This window comes from Grampus griseus, assembly GCF_964374135.1.
Source record: "Grampus griseus genome assembly, chromosome: 13".
NCBI lineage: Eukaryota > Metazoa > Chordata > Mammalia > Artiodactyla > Delphinidae > Grampus > Grampus griseus.
Window position 1 is genome coordinate 62,347,697 of NC_139007.1, and position 22,640 is coordinate 62,370,336.

General features: G+C 35.0%; 1 protein-coding gene across 1 annotated transcript in view; it reads left to right on the forward strand.

Moving 5' to 3' along the window:
- PEX7 (peroxisomal biogenesis factor 7) overlaps positions 1-22,640 on the forward strand; it is an 86,924-nt gene that overhangs the window by 17,825 nt on the left and 46,459 nt on the right. The window contains exons 6-8 of the mRNA XM_082668897.1: positions 14,822-14,928; positions 16,578-16,691; positions 17,939-17,994. Of these exons, the coding sequence (XP_082525023.1) occupies positions 14,822-14,928; positions 16,578-16,691; positions 17,939-17,994 (277 nt within the window). The remainder of the gene's footprint in view (positions 1-14,821; positions 14,929-16,577; positions 16,692-17,938; positions 17,995-22,640) is intronic.

A 22,640-nucleotide genomic window follows, 5' to 3' on the forward strand; every position in this document is an offset into this window, starting at 1 on the left:
CATAAGGCTGGGTGTGTATTAAGTAAATGATAGCAATATTAACACACTTGTTTGAATTAACTAACCCTTTAGCCTGCATATATAACTTGAGTTAGTCATTTTTATGCTTTTAATGGAAATGCTAATGAGTTTCATGTTGATAGTGAATCAGATCTGCAAGATGACTGCAGTTAAGCATAATGGTTATAATTTGACCATTTTATAATTTTACTATTGGTGAAAAGCCCTAATACAGAGACTGTTAGTACAAGTTCAATTAAAATTCTTGTAAGGATGTGAATTAGTTTGACATTAACATCATTTTCTTAGTGTAGGGATGCCCTTTGGTCTTATATTCTACAGTTTCAAAGTATTCGCCTCAAACTCTGGAAGGAATTAGTGGTGTAGAATAGATCCATCTTCAGAATGAACTGAAACATACTTCTCTTCTAGTGAAGCAGAGAAGGCATGTCTGCTAGGAACTCTAATTGGTAGCATTTGTAATAAACAGGAATTAATAATGAGTATAATTTAGAAAAGTATTAATAAATAAAACCGTAAATTACTGATACATTTTAAAAAATTCCTTTACCTTACTATTGCATGTAATTTTATTAATTTGTATTATTATTTAAGGCCCCCAAATTATCTTTGTTTTTAATTGTTCTTTTACTGACCATGACCAAAGGTAAAATCTGATAGCGACAAAGTCAGGCAGGGGGAACCTACAAGATGGCGGAGGAGTAAGACGTGGAGATCACCTTCCTCCCCACAAATACATCAAAAATACATCTACATGTGGAACAGCTCCTACAGAATACCTACTGAATGCTGGCAGAAGACCTCAGACTCCCCAAAAGATGCCTGAGGGCAACCTACATGCAGAGGCGGGGCCAAAACCAAAGTTGAACCCCAGGAGCTGTGCGAACGAAGAAGAGAAAGGGAAATTTCTCTGGGCAACCACAGGAGCAGCGAGTCAAATCCCCACAATCAACTTGATGTACCCAGCATCTGTGGAATGCCTGAATAGACAACAAATCATCCCAAAATTGAGGCAGTGGATTTTGGGAGCAACTGTAGACTTGGGGTTTGCTGTCTGTGACTGATTTGTTTTTGATTTTTATGTTTATCTTAGTATAGTTTTTAGCACTTGTTATCATTGGTGGATTTGTTTATTGGTTTGGTTGCTCTCTTTTTTTTCATTATTTTTATTTTAATAATTATTTTTTAATTTATTTTTTTCTTTCTTTCTTTCTTTTTTCTCCCTTTTCTTCTTTTTAAAAAATATTTATTTGTTTTTGGCTGCATTGGGTCTTCATTATTGAGTCTTCGTTGCTGCACGCAGGCCTTCTCTAGTTGAGGTGAGCAGGGGCTACTGTTCGTTGCAGTGCATGAACTTCTCATTGTGTGAACCTGCAACCTGCGAAAAGGAGACCACAGACACAGTAAGTTAAACAAAATGAGAAGACAGAGAAATATGCAGCAGATGAAGGGGCAAGGTAAAAACCCACCAGACCAAACAAATGAAGAGGAAATAGGCAGTCTACCTGAAAAAGAATTCAAAGTAATGAGAGTAAAGATGATCCAAAATCTTGGAAATAGAATGGAGAAAATACAGGAAACTTTTAACAAGGACCTAGAAGAACAAAAGAGCAAACAAACAATGATGAACAACACAGAAAACAAAATTAAATATTCTCTAGAAGGAATCAATAGCAGAATAACTGAGGCAGAAGAACGGATAAGTGACCTGGAAGGTAAAATAGTGGAAATAACTACTGTAGAGCAGAATAAAGAAAAAGGAATGAAAAGAATTGACAGTCTCAGAGACTTCTGGGACAACATTAAGTGCATCAACATTTGAATTATAGGGGTCCCAGAAGAATAAGAGAAAAAGAAAGGAACTGAGAAAATATTTGAAGAGATTATAGTTGAAAACTTCCCTAATATGAGAAAGGAAATATTCAGTCAAGTCCAGCAAGCACAGAGAGTCCCATACAGGATAAATCCAAGGAGAAACATGCCATGACACATATTAACCAAAGTATCAAAAAACAAATACAAAGAAAAAATATTAAAAGCAGCAAAGGAAAAGCAACAAATAACATACAAGGGAATCCCCATAAGCTTAACAGCTGATCTTTCAGCAGAAACTCTGCAAGCCAGAAGGGAGTGGCAGGACATATTTAAAGTGGTGAAAGGGAAAAACCTACAATCAAGATTACTCTACCCAGCAAGGATCTCATTCAGATTCAACGGAGAAATTAAAACCTTTACAGACAAGCAAAAGCTAAGAGAATTCAGCACCACCAAACAAGCTTTACAACAAATGCTAAAGGAACTTCTCTAGGCAGGAAACACATGAGAAGGAAAGATCTACAAAAACAAACCCAAAACAATTAAGAAAATGGTCATAGGGACATATATATTGATAATTACCTTAAATGTAAATGGATTAAATGCTCCAACTAAAAGACATAGGCTGGCTGAATGGATACACAAACAAGATCCATATATATGCTGTCTACAAGAGATCCACTTCAGACCTAGGGACACAGACAGACTGAAAGTGAGGGGATGGAAATAGATATTCCATGCAAATGGAAATCAAAAGAAAGCTGGAATAGCAATTCTCATATCAGACAAAATAGACTTTAAAATAAAGACTGTTACAAGAGACAAAGAAAGACACTACATAATGATCAAGGGATCAATCCAAGAAGAAGAGATAACAATGTAAATATTTATGCACCCAGCATAGGAGCACCTCAACACATAAGGCAAATACTAACATCCATAAAAGGGGAAACTGACAGTAACACAATAAAAGTAGGGGAGTTTAACACCCCACTTTCACCAATGGACAGATCATCCAAAATGAAAATAAATAAGGAAACACAAACATTAAATGACACATCAAACAAGATGAACTTAATTGATATTTATTTATCAGAAAACAACAGAATACACATTTTTCTCAAGTGCTCATGGAACATTCTCCAGGATAGATCATATCTTGGGTTACAAATCAAGCCTTGGAAAATTTAAGAAAATTGAAATTGTATCAAGTATATTTTCCAACCACAACACTTTAAGACTAGATACCAATTACAGAAAGAAACTGTAAAAAATACAAACACATGGAGGCAAAACAATATGCTACTAAATAACCAAGAGATCACTGAAGAAATCAGAGGAAATCAAAAAATACCTAGAAACAAATGACAATGAAAACACAATGACCCAAACCTATGGGATGCAGCAAAAGCTGTTCTAAGAGGGAAGTTTATAGCAATGCAATCCTACCTCAAGAAACAAGAAAAATCTCAAATAAACAACCTAACATTACACCAAAAGCAATTAGAGAAAGGAGAACAAAAAAACCCCAAAGTTAGCAGAACGAAAGAAATCATAAAGATCAGAGTAGAAATAAATGAAAAAGGAATGAAGGGAACAGTTTCAAAGATCAATAAAACTAAAAGCTGATTCTTTGAGAAGATAAACAAAATTGATAAACCATTAGCCAGACTCATCAAGAAGAAAAGGGAGAAGACTCAGATCAACAGAATTAGAAATGTAAAAGGAGAAGTAACAACTGACACTGCAGAAATACAAAGGGTCTTGAGAGATTACTACAAGCAACTATATGCTAATAGGTGGACAACCTGGAAGAAATGGACAAATTCTTAGAAAAGCACAACCTTCCGAGGCTGAATCAGGAAGAACTAGAAAATATAAACAGACCAATCACAAACACTGAAATTGAAACTGTGATTAAAAATCTTCCAACAAACAAAAGCCCAGGAACAGATGGCTTCAGAGGCGAATTGTATCAAACATTTAGAGAAGCGCTGACACCTATCCTTCTCAAACTCTTCCAAAATATAGCAGAGGGAGGAACACTCCCAAACTCATTCTACGAGGGCACATCACACTGATGCCAAATCCAGACAAAGATGTCACAAAAAAAGAAAACCACAGGCCAGTATCACTGATGAACATAGATGCAAAAATCCTCAACAAACTACTAGCAAACAGAATCCAACAGCACATTAAAAGGATCATACACCACGATCAAGTGGGGTTTATCCCAGGAATGCAAGGATTCTTCAATATACGCAAATCAATCAATTTGATACACCATATTAACAAATTGAAGGATAAAAACCATGTAATCATCTCACTAGATGCAGAAGAAACTTTTGACAAAATTCAACACCAATTTATGATAAAAACTCTCCAGAAAGTAGGCATAGAGGGAACCTACCTCAACATAATAGAGCCCATATATGACAGACCCACAGCCAACATCATTCTCAATGGTGAAAAACTGAAACCATTTCCTCTAAGATCAGGAACAAGACAAAGTTGCCCACTGTCACCGCAATTATTCAACACAGTTTTGGAAGTTTTAGCCACAGCAATCAGAGAAGAAATAGAAATAAAAAGAACCGAATTGGAAAAGAAGTAAAACTGTCACTGTTTGCAGATGACATGATACTATACATAGAGAATCCTGAAGATGCTACCAGAAAACTACTAGAGCTAATCAATGAATTTGGTAAAGTAGCAGGATACAAAATTAATGCACAGAAATCTCTTGCATTCCTATACACTGATGATGGAAAATCTCAAAGAGAAATTAAGGAAACACTCCCATTTACCATTGCAACAAAAAGAATAAAACACCTAGGAATAAACCTTCCTAAGGAGACAAAAGATCTGTATGCAGAAAACTATAAGACACTGATGAAGGAAACTAAAGGTGATACAAACGGATGGAGAGATATACCATGTTCTTGGATTGGAAGAATCAACATCGTGAAAATGACTCTACTACCCAAAGCAATCTACAGTTTCAATGCAATCCCTATCAAACTACTAATGGCATTTTTCACAGAACTAGAACAAAAAATTTCACAGTTTGTATGGAAACACAAAAGACCCCAAACCGCCAAAGTCATCTTGAGAAAGAAAAGCAGAGCTAGAGGAATCAGGCTCCCTGACTTCAGACTATACTACAAAGCTACAGTAATCAAGACAGTATGGTACTGGCACAAAAACAGAAATATAGATCAATGGAACAGGATAGAAATACCAGAGATAGACCCCCACACATATGGTCACCGTATCTTTGATAAAGGAGGCACAAATATACAATAGAGAAAAGACAGCCTCTTCAATAAGAGGTGCTGGGAAAACTGAACAGCCACATGTCAAAGAATGAAATTAGTACACTCCCTAACACCATATACAAAAATAAACTCAAAATGGATTAAAGACCTAAATGTAAGGCCAGACACTATAAAACTTAGAGGAAAACATAGGCAGAACACTCTATGATGTAAATCACAGCAAGGTCCTTTTTGACCCACCTCCTAGAGAAATGGAAATAAAAACAAAAGTAAAAAAATGGGACTTAATGAAACTTAAAAGCTTTTGCACAGCAAAGGAAACCATAAATAAGGCAAAAAGACAGCCCTCAGAATGGGAGAAAATATTTGCAAATGAAGCAACTGACAAAGGATTAATCTGCAAAACATACAAGCAGCTCATGCAGCTCAATATCACAAAAACAAACAACCCAATCCAAAAATGGGCAGAGTACCAAAATAGACATTTCTCCAAAGGAGATATACAGATTGCCAGCAAACACATGAAAGGATGCACAGCATCACTAATCATTAGAGAAATGCAACTCAAAACTACAATGAGGTATCACCTCACACCAGGCAGAATGGCCATCATCAAAAAATCTACAAGCAATAAATGCTGGAGAGGGTGTGGAGAAAAGGGAACCCTCTTGTACTGTTGGTGGGAATGTAAAGTGATACAGCCACTATTTAGAACAGTATGGAGGTTCCTTAAAAATTTGAAAACAGAACTACCATAAGACCCAGCAGTCCTACTACTGGGCATATACCCTGAGAAAACCATGATTCAAAAAGAGTCATGTACCACAGTATTCATTGCGGCACTATTTACAATAGCCAGGACATGGAAGCAACCTAAGTGTCCATCGACAGATGAATGGATGAAGAAGCTGTGGCACATATATACAATGGAATATTGCTCAGCCATAAAAAGAAACGAAATTGAGTTATTTGTAGTGAGGTGGATGGACCTAGAGTCTGTCATACAGAGTGAAGTAAGTCAGAAAGAAAAATACTGTATGCTAACACATATATATGGAATCTAAAAAAAAAAAAAAAAAAGGTTCTGATGAACCTAGGGGCAGGACAGGAGTAAAGACACAGACATAGAGAATGGACTTATGGACATGGGAAGGGGGATGGGTAAGCTGGGACGAAGTGAGAGAGTGGCATTGACATATATACACTACCAAATGTAAAATAGCTAATGGGAAGCAGCTGCATCGCACAGGGAGCTCAGCTCGGTGCTGTGTTACTAGCTAGAGGGGTGGGATAGGTAGGGTGGGAGGGAGACACAAGAGGGAGAGGATATGGCGATATATATATACATATAGCTGATTCACTTTGTTACACAGCAGAAACTAACACAACATTGTAAAGCAATTACACTCCAATAAAGACGTTAAAAATAAATAAGTCGGGCAGAATTGTATATATTAGCCCTTTATTCAGGCTGAGTCACACACACTTCTTTGTATTACATTGGCCTTTTGTGTAGCATATTATACATAATATTGACTCTGGATGTTATATATAGAGTATTCAGTGTGTGAGAGTGAATAGCAGAAAAAGACTGTGTGTAGAGTGTTAGCAGTATAATTACAAAACTTAAGTATCTCTACTTTGTAAATAGATAGTATATAAAAAGAGTCTTTTATCAACAGAATGTCCATTTGCTTTAACAGAAAAAAGAGACAGTTTAATGACATTACCTTCATGTGTTATATTAGAAATGAATGTAAATTGTGGTCATACCAGCCAGCACGTCTTTGGTTGAAAGTGAAAGACATTCTGACCCAAACTGCCTTAAGGTAGAAGGTAATTTGTTTGCTCACATAGTTGAAATGTCCAGAATTACACCTGGCTGTGTACACACAGCTGGATGTAGGGCTCAAAGACCGTTCTTGCTATCTCTTTTGTTCTGTGTTCTGTTAAGTTGGTTTCAGTATCTGGTACCACATGATAGCAAGATGGCAGTAGCTCTAGCCCCTGCATCCTTTCTTGTTTCTGTGCAGTAGGAGAAAGTGGGAGATTCCTTTTCAGACATCTAAAAATGTTTCATTTTCTCTCATGGGCTCTGATGGCCTGTGTGGATGTTCCTAAACTAATCACTGTGCTTGGGAGAGGAGGCTGTAATGTGTTGATTGGCTTGGGCCTGGCTCAGCTCCTGCAGTTGAGAATGGGAAATGGGAGAGAGGTGGTACCCAGCTACATACACTGAGAATGGCAAGAGTGAATCCTGGTTAGGTGAAGAAGATGAACTAAATTGTCTGCACATCCAAGGCTTGGAATAAATCAGAAGGGATTTGACAAAAACCTAATACTGGACCTGTGAGCTGTAACCTATGTTCCTTAAAAAAAACTGAATATAGTAAAGCCATTTTTCTGCCAGATTTTATGATTTTGGAAACTCATTGGAAGGTTTATTTATCAACCATTTGACATTTCGCTGAAATATTTCTTCATGATGACTTTTCCAATATTTGCCTACTCAATAAAGTTGAAAAGACTTAAAGTTTTTCTTCCACTCTACAAAAGGAGGGTTTGTGGCATAGTAACAGTTGGGGTAAGCTCTAAAGCTCTCATTGTGCCTTTGCCATTTCAAGAGAGAGAAGAAAATTTGCTTACCAGGCTGTGTGCAGTGCACTTCTTTGCATGTTTTCTTTGCTTGACTTGTGTTTGTATATTTCCTATAGGGCATGTATATTCTTTGACATAGCTGAGCACCTTACACAAGCAAACACTAAAGTTTTTTGATCATTATTATATAATATATGGGAATAACCATTTTACCAGAATTTTTAAAACATACTTAAGGTTAAATTTGATTATTGACAGGGACATTGTCAGTGAGTCAGTCAGATATTTAGTGAATGTCCACCTGTGTCTGGGCACTGAAGATACAGTGAGTGTATAGTCCAGTGGGAAAGAGAGATGCTAAGAAAAAGCCTAGCAACCATAACGGTAAGGAGCATGAAGCTCTTTGAGGACGAGGGCACAGCACAGTGGTTAGGGACATGGACTCTGCAGCCAGCCTCCCTGGCTGCTTTCACCACTGTTACGTGACTTTAGTCATGCTACTTAACTTCTGTCTCTTCAGTCCTCATTTAAAAAATAAGGGTGATAATAATACCCATGTCATGGAGTTTTGGTGAGGATTAAGTGAATTAGTATGAGCAGAAGGCTTAGGACAGTGCCTGGCACAGAGTAAGGGCTCTCTGAGTGGTGACTCCTATGATTAACCTGTGTGCTCAGAATTCTGTGGAAACGTAACAAAGGATTCTTGAGCTTGTCAAAGTTGGCTGGTCAGAGAAGCTTCTCTGAGGAAATAGTGTTTAAACTGCTACCTTATGAACAAGTAAGAGTTAGGAGATGAGAAGCGGGAAGCAGAGGGAGGGGATGTGGAGAGAGCAGGGCATATTTGAGGAAGATCTGAATGGCCTTTGCATACGTATGTGCTGTAAGGATTAAGAGTCTGCTTATCTAGAAACTAAAACTCTGAGAACGGAGTTTTAGAGTAACTTGCTCCAGGTAGAATCTGGAATGCATGCTTGTGTAATAACATACTAGTCCAGTGATCCTGAAACCTGGCCCACCAACAGAGTCATTGGGAAGCTTGAAAAAACAACAGAATTCTAGCCTTCATCTTAGTCCTACTGAATCAGATACCTCTGAGAAGTGTATGTATGTATGTATTTATTTATTTTTGGCTGCGTTGGGTCTTCCTTGCTGTGCGCGGGCTTTCTTTAGTTGCAGCGAGCAGGGGCTGCTCTTCATTGTGGTGCACAGGCTTCTCATTGCGGTGGCTTCTCTTGTTGCAGAGCACGGGCTCTAGGTGCGTGGGCTTCAGTAGTTGTGGCTCGCAGACTCAGTAGTCGTGGCGCACGGGCTTAGCTGTTCCACAGCATGTGGGATCTTCCTGGACCAGGGCTCGAACCCGTGTCCCCTGCATTGGCAGGTGGATTCTTAACCACTGCACCACCAGGGAAGCCCCAGAAGTATATTTTTTAATCACCCCAGCTGAGTCTAGTGATCAGCCTAATTTGGAAAGCACTGTACTAGTCTGTGGTGTCACTCTGTTTAAGATGCCTAAATAAATAGCTTATTTCTGTTGATGTAATGGAAATTGCATGTTTGTTTTAATAGAAATATACTCATCTCTTTAAAAAAAAACCCGACAGAATGGTTTCAGTGCTGAATTCAGAGAGGAAGTGGTTTCCTTAGATTGAGAACTCTTTAGGTTTTTTCCTCAGTTTTGTCATAGTTTGAGTTATATTATGGTCTTTATCAATTAATTCTCTTACTTTGTCTTCTTGCTTACAGACAAGAGCTTGCTATAAAACATAGTATAATCTTTGCATAAAAATAGTTTCAACTGCAGAATTCATGGTTGAGAAACCCAGTATTGTAAAATATTTGTCTTCACAAATATTACAAATGGTAGAAGCTTATATGATAGGCAGTCAAGACATAGTTTTATGTTGAATCCTGTGGCGCACGTATAGCTAATTATGTCTTTCAACTGCTTATAACAGTTTATAGTTTAAGATAGTATATGCGAATATAGCATTTGAGTTTTTCCAAGAATCTGGTCACCTTCAAAGTTGTATGGTATTTGCAAATCTAGACCTAAATATATCATTAGCTAAGTTAAGACAGACCAAAAGGGAGGAGTATATAGAGATTTAGATCTTCCTTAGCAGAGTTCTCTAAGGACATTGCTTTTGTTTAGTTCATGAAAGTTGTATTAGTACAGAATTCATATTTCTAAATTATATGAGATGAAAGGGAAGAATATTTGAGCTCTTTACGTAAAGAGGATTAATATGAAGTAAACTTTCTTTTGAACAATGAAAACTAAATTACTGCTATTACAGACTCCATATAATTGCATAAATCATAGCCATGCCTGAATATGTGGAGTCCAGTAGTTAAAAAAAAAATCATTCTACTCTAAGAAAAAAGTCATATTACATCTGATAGGCATCTGGCATTTCAAGTAAATTATTTGGGCCCAATATGCATCCTTTTCCTACTCATTTCACTTCACAGTTTCAGATTCACTGTTTACACTTATTCTCCTTACCCAGTTACTTAACGCTGCAACTTGAATTAGACATAATAGTAGCCAGCACATCCTATACCATATTCTGCACTTAAATTCACTGGTTCTGCTGCCAGTGGCAAGTCTGCAACTGATAAGAGAAGCTGGTAATTCAGGTGGTTCTATGGCACTATCACATCTGGCTGACAATGAAAAGCCAGTTGTCTGGAAAATGTAATTTGAAAAATACATAAATATAGATGTCCTGGTGGCTAAAAGAGTTGAATGAGTCCTGGTACCAGTGGGCCAGAAGGTCCCTCTCCTACCTGGAAAACAAAGTGGTGAGGAGGAAGTGACGAATGTGTGCAGCAGAAGTGGAATTCTCAGCTCATTCAGAGCAGTTCTCACTTTTTTGTGCCCTTTAAATTAACGGCAAGAGGGGACAACCTAAGCCATGGTGTTTTTAAAAAGCATTGCTTGAATATGATGGTGAAGAACCAAAATATTGTCCCAGAGTAATTTGAAATACACATATATAATGTATATGATATACATAATATAACAATACATTATATAATATACATACAGAACAGTGCATAATCTTAAGCATGTGATGAATTTTCACAATGAACACATCTGTGTACCAGCACCCAGATCAAGAAACAGAGCATCCCAGAGGCCTCCTTCACATCCTTCCAGTCATTACCCGACCCCCCCACTCGAGGGTGACTACTGAACTGCCTTGTAATAGCATAGATTAATGTTACCTGTTTTTATGTTTTCATGTCTAGTTTCTTTTGCTCAACATTATGTTTTGTGAGATTCATCCATATTGTTGCTAGAATTACTAGTTGTTTCTTAGTTTCCTAGTCCACGTTTATTGTAATATTTTGGTACTTTAAAGCATTCACATACACCCATAAAATGTAATTATTAGGAATGTAATTATTAGGATGAACACAAGCTCATTGAACTTTAAACAAAGCTTAGTCATGGTTATAGCAGACTTTATGATTTCAGACCTGATATTACATATAAATTTTTGAAAGCTAGTATACATCATTTAGGCATTTCCTATGTTTTAGTGGAAGGCTTGTGCCAAATTGAATCTTTTTCTCTGGGGCTAGGCTTTATAGCGTTTGAAGCTTCAGGTGAATTCCATTCACTGCTTCCATGATGATAAGGACTCACCTTGCCTATAGGTGATAGAACTTGAGCAATCTTAGGTCTTTGTAGAATTTATTGAAAAGCAACCCCAAAAGGGGAAGGGATGCTTAAATGACCCCCGGACACATTCTCTGTCTCTAACCTGGACTTTTCTCTGCTTGTTGACTTGACTCTGCAGGCCAGCTTTCTCCATACAGTGAAACACAGGGCCACCAGCAGCTTCTCAATTTTATAACCTGTAAATTCTACTGTGAGAGAGGGACTGACATTATTTTTTCAGTTATACTTCAGAAAAATCCCAAGTAGATACTTTTGACCTGTCAGCTGTGGCAGGGGCAGAAAATGAGATAGTATGACTGGTCTTGCTTAGACCTGTCCTTGGCCAGTCGATTGTGTTGAGCCATAGGTCTTTCTAGAGTCACATGGTGAAAAGAGGGTGCTGTTCCTGGAAGGGTGTTGCTGGGCAGACCAAATCTGGACATCTACACCACCCTGCTGTAAACTCTGAAGGTTAGGGAAAGTCATGAAAGATCATTTAATCAAAGCTACTTAGACTTCTGAAAGAAATTCTACTGACTGGTGGCTAGACCACAGACAGTGATTATAATTAGGACCCCTGAAATTTTGGGAGCTCTAGTCTATACCAATTCTGAACCATTTCCGTTTGGTACTTTCAAACTCATCATTCCATCTCATCCCCACTGTCCTTAGCTAGATTCAAAAACGTTAGTCACTCTCTTCTATCAGAGTGGTTTTCAACCTTTTGTAAAGTAGGAGGATGATGCTTTTTAAATATAAAAAAAATTTAATCTCGCACACAAACAATAGTACATATTTATGAATACATAAAAATGTTGTAGAAGTATTACCAAAACACAAACTACAGGGATGCACACCGAATTCAGGATTGTGGTAGGCTTGGGCAAGGAGGATGGGGAATGGGGTTGGAAATACAGTAGAGGTTTCAACACTATCTGTTGTGTTTTGTTACTTTTACTTCTAAAATAATTGTGGGGCAAATATGACAGAATGTTATGTGTGTGTGTGTCTATTAAAATTTTCCCCAATTTATAAAATAATTAACGTATAAATTAAAAGAATAAATTGCTCAAGTTTTCGCCAACATTGATCACGTGGCACTTCTCCTCCAACAACATTAGGGGGCAACGTTGTGTAGTTATAGTTCACACAGGCTAGGAAGCCAGGCAGCCTGGGTTCTGATTCTAGGCCCTGATTCCATTGTTTCCTCTCTGCTGACTTACTTCAGCTCCATGTGCTTCAGTTTCCTCATTTGTAAATTACTACAAAAATTACTTTTTATGTTATCAAAATTTTTACCTCACTTGTTGTGATGTTTTTAAAGTTAATATGTTCATCTCTTGGTATCTGTTGGCGATTGGCTCCAGGACCCTCCCAGGATATCAAAATCCCTAGATGCTCAAGTCCCTTGTATAAATTGTCATCATATTTGCATATAATCTATGCATATCCTCCTGTATACTTTAAATCATCCCCAAATTATTTAAAATACCTAATTCAATGTAAATGCTGTGTAAATAGTTGCCAGCACAGCAAATTCAAGTTTTGCTTTTTGGAACTTTCTGGAATTTTTTTTCCTCAATAGTTTTGGCCCATGGTTGGTTGAATTCACAGATTTGGAACCCACGAATATGGAGGACTGACTGTACACGTAAAATGCTGACCAGCATTTGGCATATAGTAAGCACTCAATAAATATTAGTTATTATTTATTCATGTTATTAATAGGGACAGGAATGACTTCTAATCATGGTTATGTTTTGTTATTTTATTTTTAAAACTTTATCTCATTTCAACTTTATAAGGCAGATTTGTTTTTGTTGTTTTTTTTGAAGTATAGTTGAGGTACAATGTTATATAAGTTGCAGGTGTACAATATAGTGATTCACGATTTTTAAAGGTCATACACCATTTATAGTTATTATAAAATATTGGCTATATTCCCTGTGTTGTACAGTATATCCTTGTAGCTTATTTTATGCCTAATAGCTTGTACCTCTTAATCCCCTACCCCTATATTGCCCCTCTGCCCTTCTCTCACCCCACTGGTAACCACTAATTTGTCCTTCACGTCTGTGGGTCTGTATAAGACAGATATTTTATCATAGGTGAGGAAGGTAAGAATCCAGGATGTTAAGTAACTTGACTAAACATCAACAGCTACCAAATGATTGAGCTGGATTAGAACCAAGCTCTGGAGCTCCAAAGCCCCCATGCTTAACTTCTACATTTCATTACCACCAGCAATTTCATTCTTATCTTTCTTAAACAACTTGCAAAGAAATCAGAAAAAAATGGTCTAAAACTCTTGAACTTAGGTAAATGACATATGATTTAGAATTGGGATGATAGGAAATTGTATGTAGGTAACCAAAGGAAATTTTTAAAATTTAGCATTTTTATATACCACATATTAGCGTATCTACTATATTTTAGAGACCATGCTAACGATTTACAGAAACTTTGTTACACTAAATTCTTATACCATCCTGCATGTAGTCATTCTGTTTCTTTTTTAGAAATGAGGAATCAGTCTCAGAGATATTATATAACTTCTGCAGGGTCAAACAACTACTAAATGGAATCAAGACTATGCCTGCCATCATATTGGTTTTTTTTTTCATTAAGCTGAACTAGCTTTCTCACATGATCAGTTATTGTTTGTAATTTAATTTTGATGTAGATATACGTATATTCAGGGTTTTTCATCTGGTCATTGTTATTTCCTCATAGTTTACAAAATCGAAGGCAAACAGCATGTAAAACATTTAATCAGGGTTGACTTTGTTCAGCTATGTGATATAAATCATTTTTGTAGTAATTCAGAGTATTATCTGTAGTAATCAGAGTAATTCAGAGTATAATAATTCAGAGTATAATCATTTTTGTAGTAATTCAGAGTATAATGACAAATTTTCTCAACTTGGTTTTTCCAAGGTGAAAAATATACCTTTGGATGGCCCTTTAAAATATAATAAATGTAAAAGCTAAGATTTGAAAATTATCCATTTCAACTTGGTAGATTTTGCACACATTTAGCAGTAAAACTATTACCATTTTGTTTCTTAGAGAATATGCTGGTATAGGGTGCTAACTTTATTTATAAGAAACAAAGATTTTCAGGGCCTTTTCCTATCCTGAAGAAAAATGCATTGGGTGTGTGTTTAATCACTGCTGTGTTTGTCTTAGTGTGAGATTTAGATTTTCCTGCTTTGAGTAGATCTAAAAACATTATCATGGTGCCTTTTTTTTTGTAGTTCATCACTTTTAGTAGGTCTTATGCATTATTATAGAACAAAAACAATGTATATGTGTATATGATATATAGGTGGCAGTATCCTGATAGTGAAAGTGGTGTGTTTTCCCCTGACTTGTTGTCATGGGTACCGAGTATCCAAGTGGTGTGATGGAAAGTGATCAAGTCTTCCTCTTTCACCAGGTGATCAGACTTTGAGAATTTGGGATGTGAAGACAACAGGAGTCAGAACTGTGGTTCCAGCACATCAGGCAGAAATTCTGAGTTGTGACTGGTGTAAATACAATGAGGTACCTTGTCTGGTTCTATCCTGAGCTGCTGAGCCCTTCCTAATGTTGAAATGTTTTAGATTTTATTTTATCTTTGTTTATGTGGACTTCGATAGTGTTTATGGACCATTAAGTTAAATTCAGTCCCTTTCGTTTCTAATTGATGATTGTGAGTGACCTGCATTAGCATTAATTGGATTTAAGTGCACATAAAACAGGCTGAATAAGAAACAGAAATTCTCAAAAGTTCAGTAGTGCAGCCTTACTTGTTTATTTGGGAAACTGCTTTACAACTTACGTAATTTTTTACTTTATTGCTCTTAACCCTGCCAGTTTGTATCATCTTTTGCTTTCATTTCTTGTTCATTTTGCTAGTGAGGCTGCTGAATTATTTGTAACTTGATTTTTAATTTGACAGTCCATCAGTTTTTAGAATTTTCTGTTTTATCTTCCCTTATAAGCCTAACCAAGCTTCATGTTTCTGTAAGATAGCAGTGTCCATTTGTAACTTTTTGCAGAGCTTCAGCTAACTATATGAGCATATGAATTAGAAATAGAAATGGATTAAATATTTGTTGATATGCTGTTTAAATATATTTATGTACCTGAAGTAGTCTGTTGACTATGACAAATAAGTATAACATATGCCTTATTTTTCCCACTTTTAAAGTAATCAGTGAAGGTTAAGAGAACATTGTATCAGCTGAGTTCTTTAAATAGAAAGAAATAAAATAGATTTAAAAAATATAGAACATATTCAAAATAATACTTGATTTTAATAAAATTTTCAGTGCTGATGACTACAGTTCAAATCTCTCTCGTGAATTTTCCAAATAGGAAAATGAAATTGTGGACTGTGTGTTATACTTTTAGGAATTCTAAAAAAGTTGCTGATATATACTTGAGAGTAGTTTAAAAATTTTTTTTTAAATCATTGCAGCTTTTTTTCAGATGAGCTTATATTGAAGCCGAAAATGTTCAGACAATGGATTACTGCCCTGGTTGATGTGGAATGGGGCTGAGTGTGGACGCAGCTCTTGGCCTCTTGAGCCATGAACTCTGGGTTCACCTAGGGTTCTAGATAGCAGAATTTATAAAACCTGACTAGATAGGAGACTTACCACTTTCTGCATAAATTCTCAGATAGTGTTACATATTATATTAAGACATGGCCCATGAGAGTTGAGAGCAGTGATTGATTTAGAATTAGAAAAACATAAAAATTTAATTTATACTTTGCACTTTCAAATATTTGTAAATTAGCAGACCTCTTGCCTTTTAATGCTTGGTAGAAACCTCAGAGGATGCTGAAAAGAAGGGTGGGCTCGTTTGTCAGGTATAATTTTTAAAATCTTATGTTCTTATTAATATTCCTAAAAGTAGATTGGGAAATCTACAATGCTGTTTGAGACTATGCCTTTTTCTGTTGTGTATAGTGTTCCATCATATGCCTAAAGCATATTGAGTTCCTTTTCTCTCAAGTCCTACTAATTTTTGCTTTTTGATATATATTTTGACTCCTTTCTGTAATGTTATGTAACTTTTCAAGAATGACTCCTGGGGTCAGATTAAATAAATACCAGAAAATAGACACTGTTTCTAGTAGGAAAGCTTGGGTACTGCTTAATTGCAAAGATGTCACACTTTACTTTTCTCTGAATTGTTTTCAGAATTTGCTGGTGACAGGGGCAGTTGATTGTAGTTTGAGAGGCTGGGACTTGAGGAATGTACGACAACCAGTATTTGAACTTCTTGGTCACACCTATGCTATTAGGAGAGTGAAAGTAAGTTTTTATCTTTTCTTTTTATACATAGAACAAAAATATAAATATATTTAATGAAGTATATATAAAAGGTGTTTAGGGGATGGGTTATTGATTCTTTTTTATGCATGTTTTTGTTATCCAATGAATGATAATGAATATTGAAAGCTAAAATTGGGTAAAATACTGGAATAATTATTGAATGAATTGTAATATGTAGTCAAGCAGTACTTAGGATTAAATAAAAATGTTTTTCTCATTCTGTCATTCCCATTCTACTATTCCTTTTAATATTTTTTAACTCTAGTAATTTACTTTGAGTATTATATTCTTTACAATTTTTCATTCAGTGGGAAGATTTCTTTATTTTGTTGAAACTTGCACAGAGAGAGAGTTAATTCTTTATTTTCCCTAACATGATTGTATATATGAATGTTCTCAGAAGTTTAGGGTAGAGACAGTTTTCCACTTTCTAAACAGCAGAGGATGAGGTAACATTTTTCTGCTGATCCCCTCAAATTTGTCAGGTATAAGGTGACTTAAGTTAGCTTCCCAGCTTTTATTTAGGTAAATTTTGCTAAGTCACTGTGGAAAACATCTTATTAAAGGACATTTCCCAATTTCATTCTTTGTTTTTTTACATTAAGGATAAAAAGGTACCTTTTTGATCTTTTCATTAAGATAATTATGTTATTCCTATTTTAAAAATTCTAAATTGTAGTTAATATTTTAAATTTTACTGGTTACAACTCAACATATGAGACACAGTGCCCTGATTTTTTTTCATGGCACACAGGTTTTAGTAGTTAAAAAATATTTTCTATATATATTTCACAGTGCTTCTGAGAATGAAATAGGGTAATGTAGTGAAAGTATTTTGCAAACTATGAAGAGCATTCACATGTAATTATATTATGTGTATATAACTATTAAAGTACTGGTAAGAAAAACATGGAAGAAATAAAATTGCAATGGGCAGCCTGGTAAAACATGTTTATTACTAAATACTACTTGTCTTTAAATTTGCAGTTTTTGACCTTGATATCATTTTCATTAGATGTGATATACAAAGAACATAAAAATTATTTTAAAACTTTTAACATTTAAATGTTTATTTGATACTTGTGCTAATAGCAATCATAATATGTATTCACAAAATTGGTTAAGTTAGATGAACTTTATTATAATGTTCATGGGAATGACCTTATGAAGTAGCATGTTATAATTACAGTTAACCTCAAAAAGGGTTTTTTGTGGTTTTTTTGTAGTTTTCACCATTTCATGCTTCCGTGTTGGCCTCTTGCTCCTATGATTTTACTGTAAGGTACAGTGGCTTTTGATATGTTTCATTGTGAAATACCAAGTACCATTTGCCTCTTTGCAGCTTTTCTGAAGGGTAATAAGTTATCTTACTAATATAAAAATAATCTGAGCTGAGCACATAAGAATATTTGCCACTGAGATTAATATTATTTTTTTCTGTTTTTATGATCTGGCCACATATATGAGTAAATTCTTTAGTATTTAAAGGTTAGCTTGATTGTTCCGTTTAAAAGCCTTTTTTCCTGACAGTTGTTCCTCGTAATATCTTCCTATGCTATAAATTGAATAGCCAGTATCTTTTAAATTAAAATTTTAAAAATTACGACATTTTATTTCTTCAGTCTAATTATGTGAATCTTAAGGCTAAGATTGTTATATATGAAAAAAATCAGCATGAGTGTATGTATGTTTGTGAATATATGACTTTGTATGTATGTGTATGCACATGTGTATCTATGTATTAATATGTGTATGTGTATCTCTAATCATACCCCCAGTTCTGATCCCACACCACACAGGGTTCATTCTACTTTTTCTCCTTTTCCAGATTTAAAACTCTCTTATTCACAATATATTTACCTATTTGCTACCCTAGAATTCTCGGAAAGTAGTTTAGAAATCACTGTATATCAGTTCATAGAGATCTTTTTCATTCTGTATAATACTTCATTATGTAGACGTACTATAGTTTATTCAACTAGTTTCCTACATATGGGCATTTAGCTCGTTACAAATATTTTATAAATAAACAGTGCCACAATGAATAATAACCTTGTAAGTACATACATTCACATCACTAGAGAATTAGCTTCAGAATATATTCCCAGATGTGCGATTGCTGGATTAAAAGGTAAACATATACATATATATATATATGGTTTTGTTAGATATTACCAAATTCCCGTCCATAAAGAATATACCAGTTTCCATTCCAAGCAGCAGTGTTTGAGACTCCCTGTTTCTCTACCATCTAAAGATCGTTGATTCTTTTTTTAAAAAATTTATTTATTTATTTATTTATTTTATTTTTGGCTGTGTTGGGTCTTCGTTGCTGCACGCGGGCTTTCTTTTAGTTGTGGCGAGCGGGGGCTACTCTTCGTTGTGGTGCATGGTCTTCTCATTGTGGTGGCTTCTCTTGTTGCGGAGCACGGGCTCTTGCCACGCAGACTTCAGTAGTTGTGGCACGTGGGCTCTAGAGCTCAGGCTCAGTAGTTTTGGTGCACGGGCTTAGTTGCTCTGAGGCATGTGGGATCTTCCCAAAGCAGGGCTCGAAGCCGTGACCCCTGCATTGGCAGGCAGATTCTTAACCATTGTGCCACCAGAGAAGCCCCAAGATCATTGATTCTTTAGGGGTTTCCAAGTTTGTGATCATATCATCTATAAATATAGTTTTACATCTTCAATTCCAATTCTGATGCCCCTAATTGATTTATCTAATTGCATTGACAGATACCTTTATTACAGTGTTAAATAGTGTTATAGAGGATGTCTTAATTCTTGTATTAGTAAAAATGCCTCTAGTGTTTCCTTGTTAAAAGTAAGATACTGACTTTAAGAAAAAGTGTATGTATTTATTTATCATGCTAAGAAAGTATGCATCAACTCCAGTTTTCTTGAGTGTATTTTTTTTTTTAGAGTCAGGAATTGATCTTAAGTTTTGTTGAAGGCTTTTTCAGCATCTATGGAGATGATCATGATTTTTTTTGAGCTATTAATATAATGTATTATATTAATGGATTGAACCAACCTTGCATTCTTAGACTAAATCCCTCTTGTTCTTTGTGTATCGTTATCTTACTGTGGTGTTGGATTTTGTCTGCTAATATTTTATTTAGAGCTTTTACATCAATATTTGAAGGTGATATTGACCTATATGTGTATGTGTACCTCTAATCATACCCCTCATTCTGATCCCACACCACACAGGGTTCATATAGGGGTTTTTTTCTGTTTCTTTTTTTAAATTTTTGGTTTGTGTGTCAATGTTTTAATTGCTTCATAAAAAAGAATTAAGAAGTTTTTCTACATTTTCTAAGCTCTGGAACAGTTTGTGCAACACGGAGGGTATTGGGTTTTTGAAGCATTGGTAGATTTTCCCTGTGAAACCATCCGGGCATGGCTCTTTTTGTGGAGTACTTCTTGATAACTTTCTTTATTTCTTCTATGGAAATTTGTCTGTTTAAACTTTCTATCTCTAATGGGAGTTTAGGAAATTATCCTTTGCTTATAGGTTTTCACATTTATTTATACGGATGTCTGTAGAGTCATGACTTTTTAATTTCTTCTGATTCAATGGTTATTTCACTATTGTCATTTCTGATTTTGTATATATGTGATTCCTACTTTAAGTTATCTAATGGCATGTTTATTTTGTTATTTTTTCTTCAGCATACAAGATTTTGATTTATGAATGAGAACTACTGTTTTTCTATTCAGTACCTCATTAATTACTGCTTTTATCTTTATTTCCTTCTTGATACTTTCTTTTGGCTTACTTTCTTTTTCCAACTTTTGATCTGGGAATTTACTTATTTTTATTTTTTCATTTTGTTAATAAAGTGTTTAAGGCTATGAATTTTCTTCTAGTTTTCATTTCAATTGTAACTCATACATCCTGATATATAATTTTTTTCATTATCATTAAAAAAATGTGTAACTTCTATTTGTATTTCATCTTTCTCCCAAAAGTTGTTTAGTAGGAAGTTATTTAATTTCCATATGAAAGTGCCTTTTAATTTTTGAAAATTTGTTAATAATTTCTACTTTTATTGTGATCAGAGAACACTGTTATTAGTCATTCTGTTTTATGGAATATGTTGATTTTTTTGTGGAGGAGAACCTAGTAAATGATCAATTTTTGTGAATGTTACATATGCAATTGAGAAGAAGGTATATTGTCTATTATCACATTGTAAAGTTAAATATATAACCATAAGCTCTACTAATTGATAATGTCATTTGGATCATCTGTATCCTTTCTTATTTTTGGCCCACTTAATCCATCTTGTACTGAGAATGGAATGTTAAAATCTCCTATTATCAGTGTGTTTCTATCTATGTCTCCCTGAATCTCTTCTAGTTTTGAGTTCATAAAGCCATATGCTGTATTATTTGCTGCATAGATATTTTCAACATACATTAGTGAACTGAGACTTTTAGCATCAAAGAGACTCTTTCTTTGACACAGCTAATTGCTTTTTAGTTTTAATTATGCTTTATCTCTTACTAGTATCATTGCCTCTGCTTTCATACTATTCCCATCTTCCAGGTATACCTTTTTCCATACTTTTATTTTTAGTTTTTTTGAACCATGTTGTTTCTGGTATGTCTTTCATACAGAGCATATATTTGGGTTTTGCTTGGCAAGCTAAATCAAAAATCTTTTTATTATAATATGCAAGTTTAACCTATTCATATTTCTTGATAAAAATATGTTTGATAGCAAGTCTGTCATATTATTTTATGTTATGATTATTTTGTGTATTATGTTCTATTCATTGTGTGGTGTATTTTTTTGTTTTGCTTTGGGGTTTTTTTTTTGACCTTTTATCAAAAAATTTATATTTAGGTAAGTTTTTTTCTTTGTTTCATTGGTTTCCTTTGGTCTTATACATTTTGTAATGCTTTTATTCCCTTTATTTTGTTTTATTTAAACTTAAAAAAAAAACCCCAAACAGTTCACCCACTTCTCCTTCTCCCCATCTGCTGCCTCTGGCAACCACCAATCTTCTGTTCTATCTGTGAACTTGTTTTCTGTTTTGTTTTGTTTTTGTTTTTTTCCATCCATGTTGTTGCAAATGGCACAATTTCATTCTTTTGTTATGACTGAATAATATTCCATTGTATACATATGACACAATTTCTTTATCCATTCGTCTGTTGATGGACACTTTGTTTGTTTCCATATTTTGACTGTTGTAAATAGTGCTGCAAGGAACATGGGGATACATATATCTTTTTGTGTTAATGTTTTCTTCAGATAAATACCCAGAAGTGGAATTGTTGGATCATATGGTATTCTATTTTAAGATTTTTGAGGAACTTCTGTACTGTTTTCCATAGTGGCCTTACCAATTTGCATTCCCACCAACAGTGCACAAGGGTTCCCTTTTTCTCCACATCCTTTCCAACACTTACTATTTCTTGTCATTTTTTTTATCATTTTGATAACAGCCATTGTAGTTTTGATTTGCATTTCCCTAGATTCATGATGTTGAGCAACTTTTCATGTACCTGTTGGCCGTCTCTATGTCTTCTTTGGAAAAATGTCTGTTCTGATCTTCTGTCCATTATTAAAATTGGATAGTTTGGTTTTTTGCTATTGAGTTGTGTGAATTCTTTGTATATTTTGGATATTAGCCCTTCATCAGATATATGATTTTTAAATATTTCCTCCCATTCAGTAGGTCACCTTTTCATTTTGTTGATGGTTTCCTTTACTGTGCAGAAGCTTTTCAGTTTGGTGTAGTCCTACCTGTTCCTTTTTACAATACCAGTACCATACTGTTTTAATTACCATAGCTTTGTAATATAGTTTGAAATCAGGGAGCATGATGCCTCCAGTTTTGTTCTTTCTCAAGATTACTTTGGCTATTCAGGGTCTTTTGTGGTTCCATACAAATTTTAGGATTGTTTGTTTTATTCTGT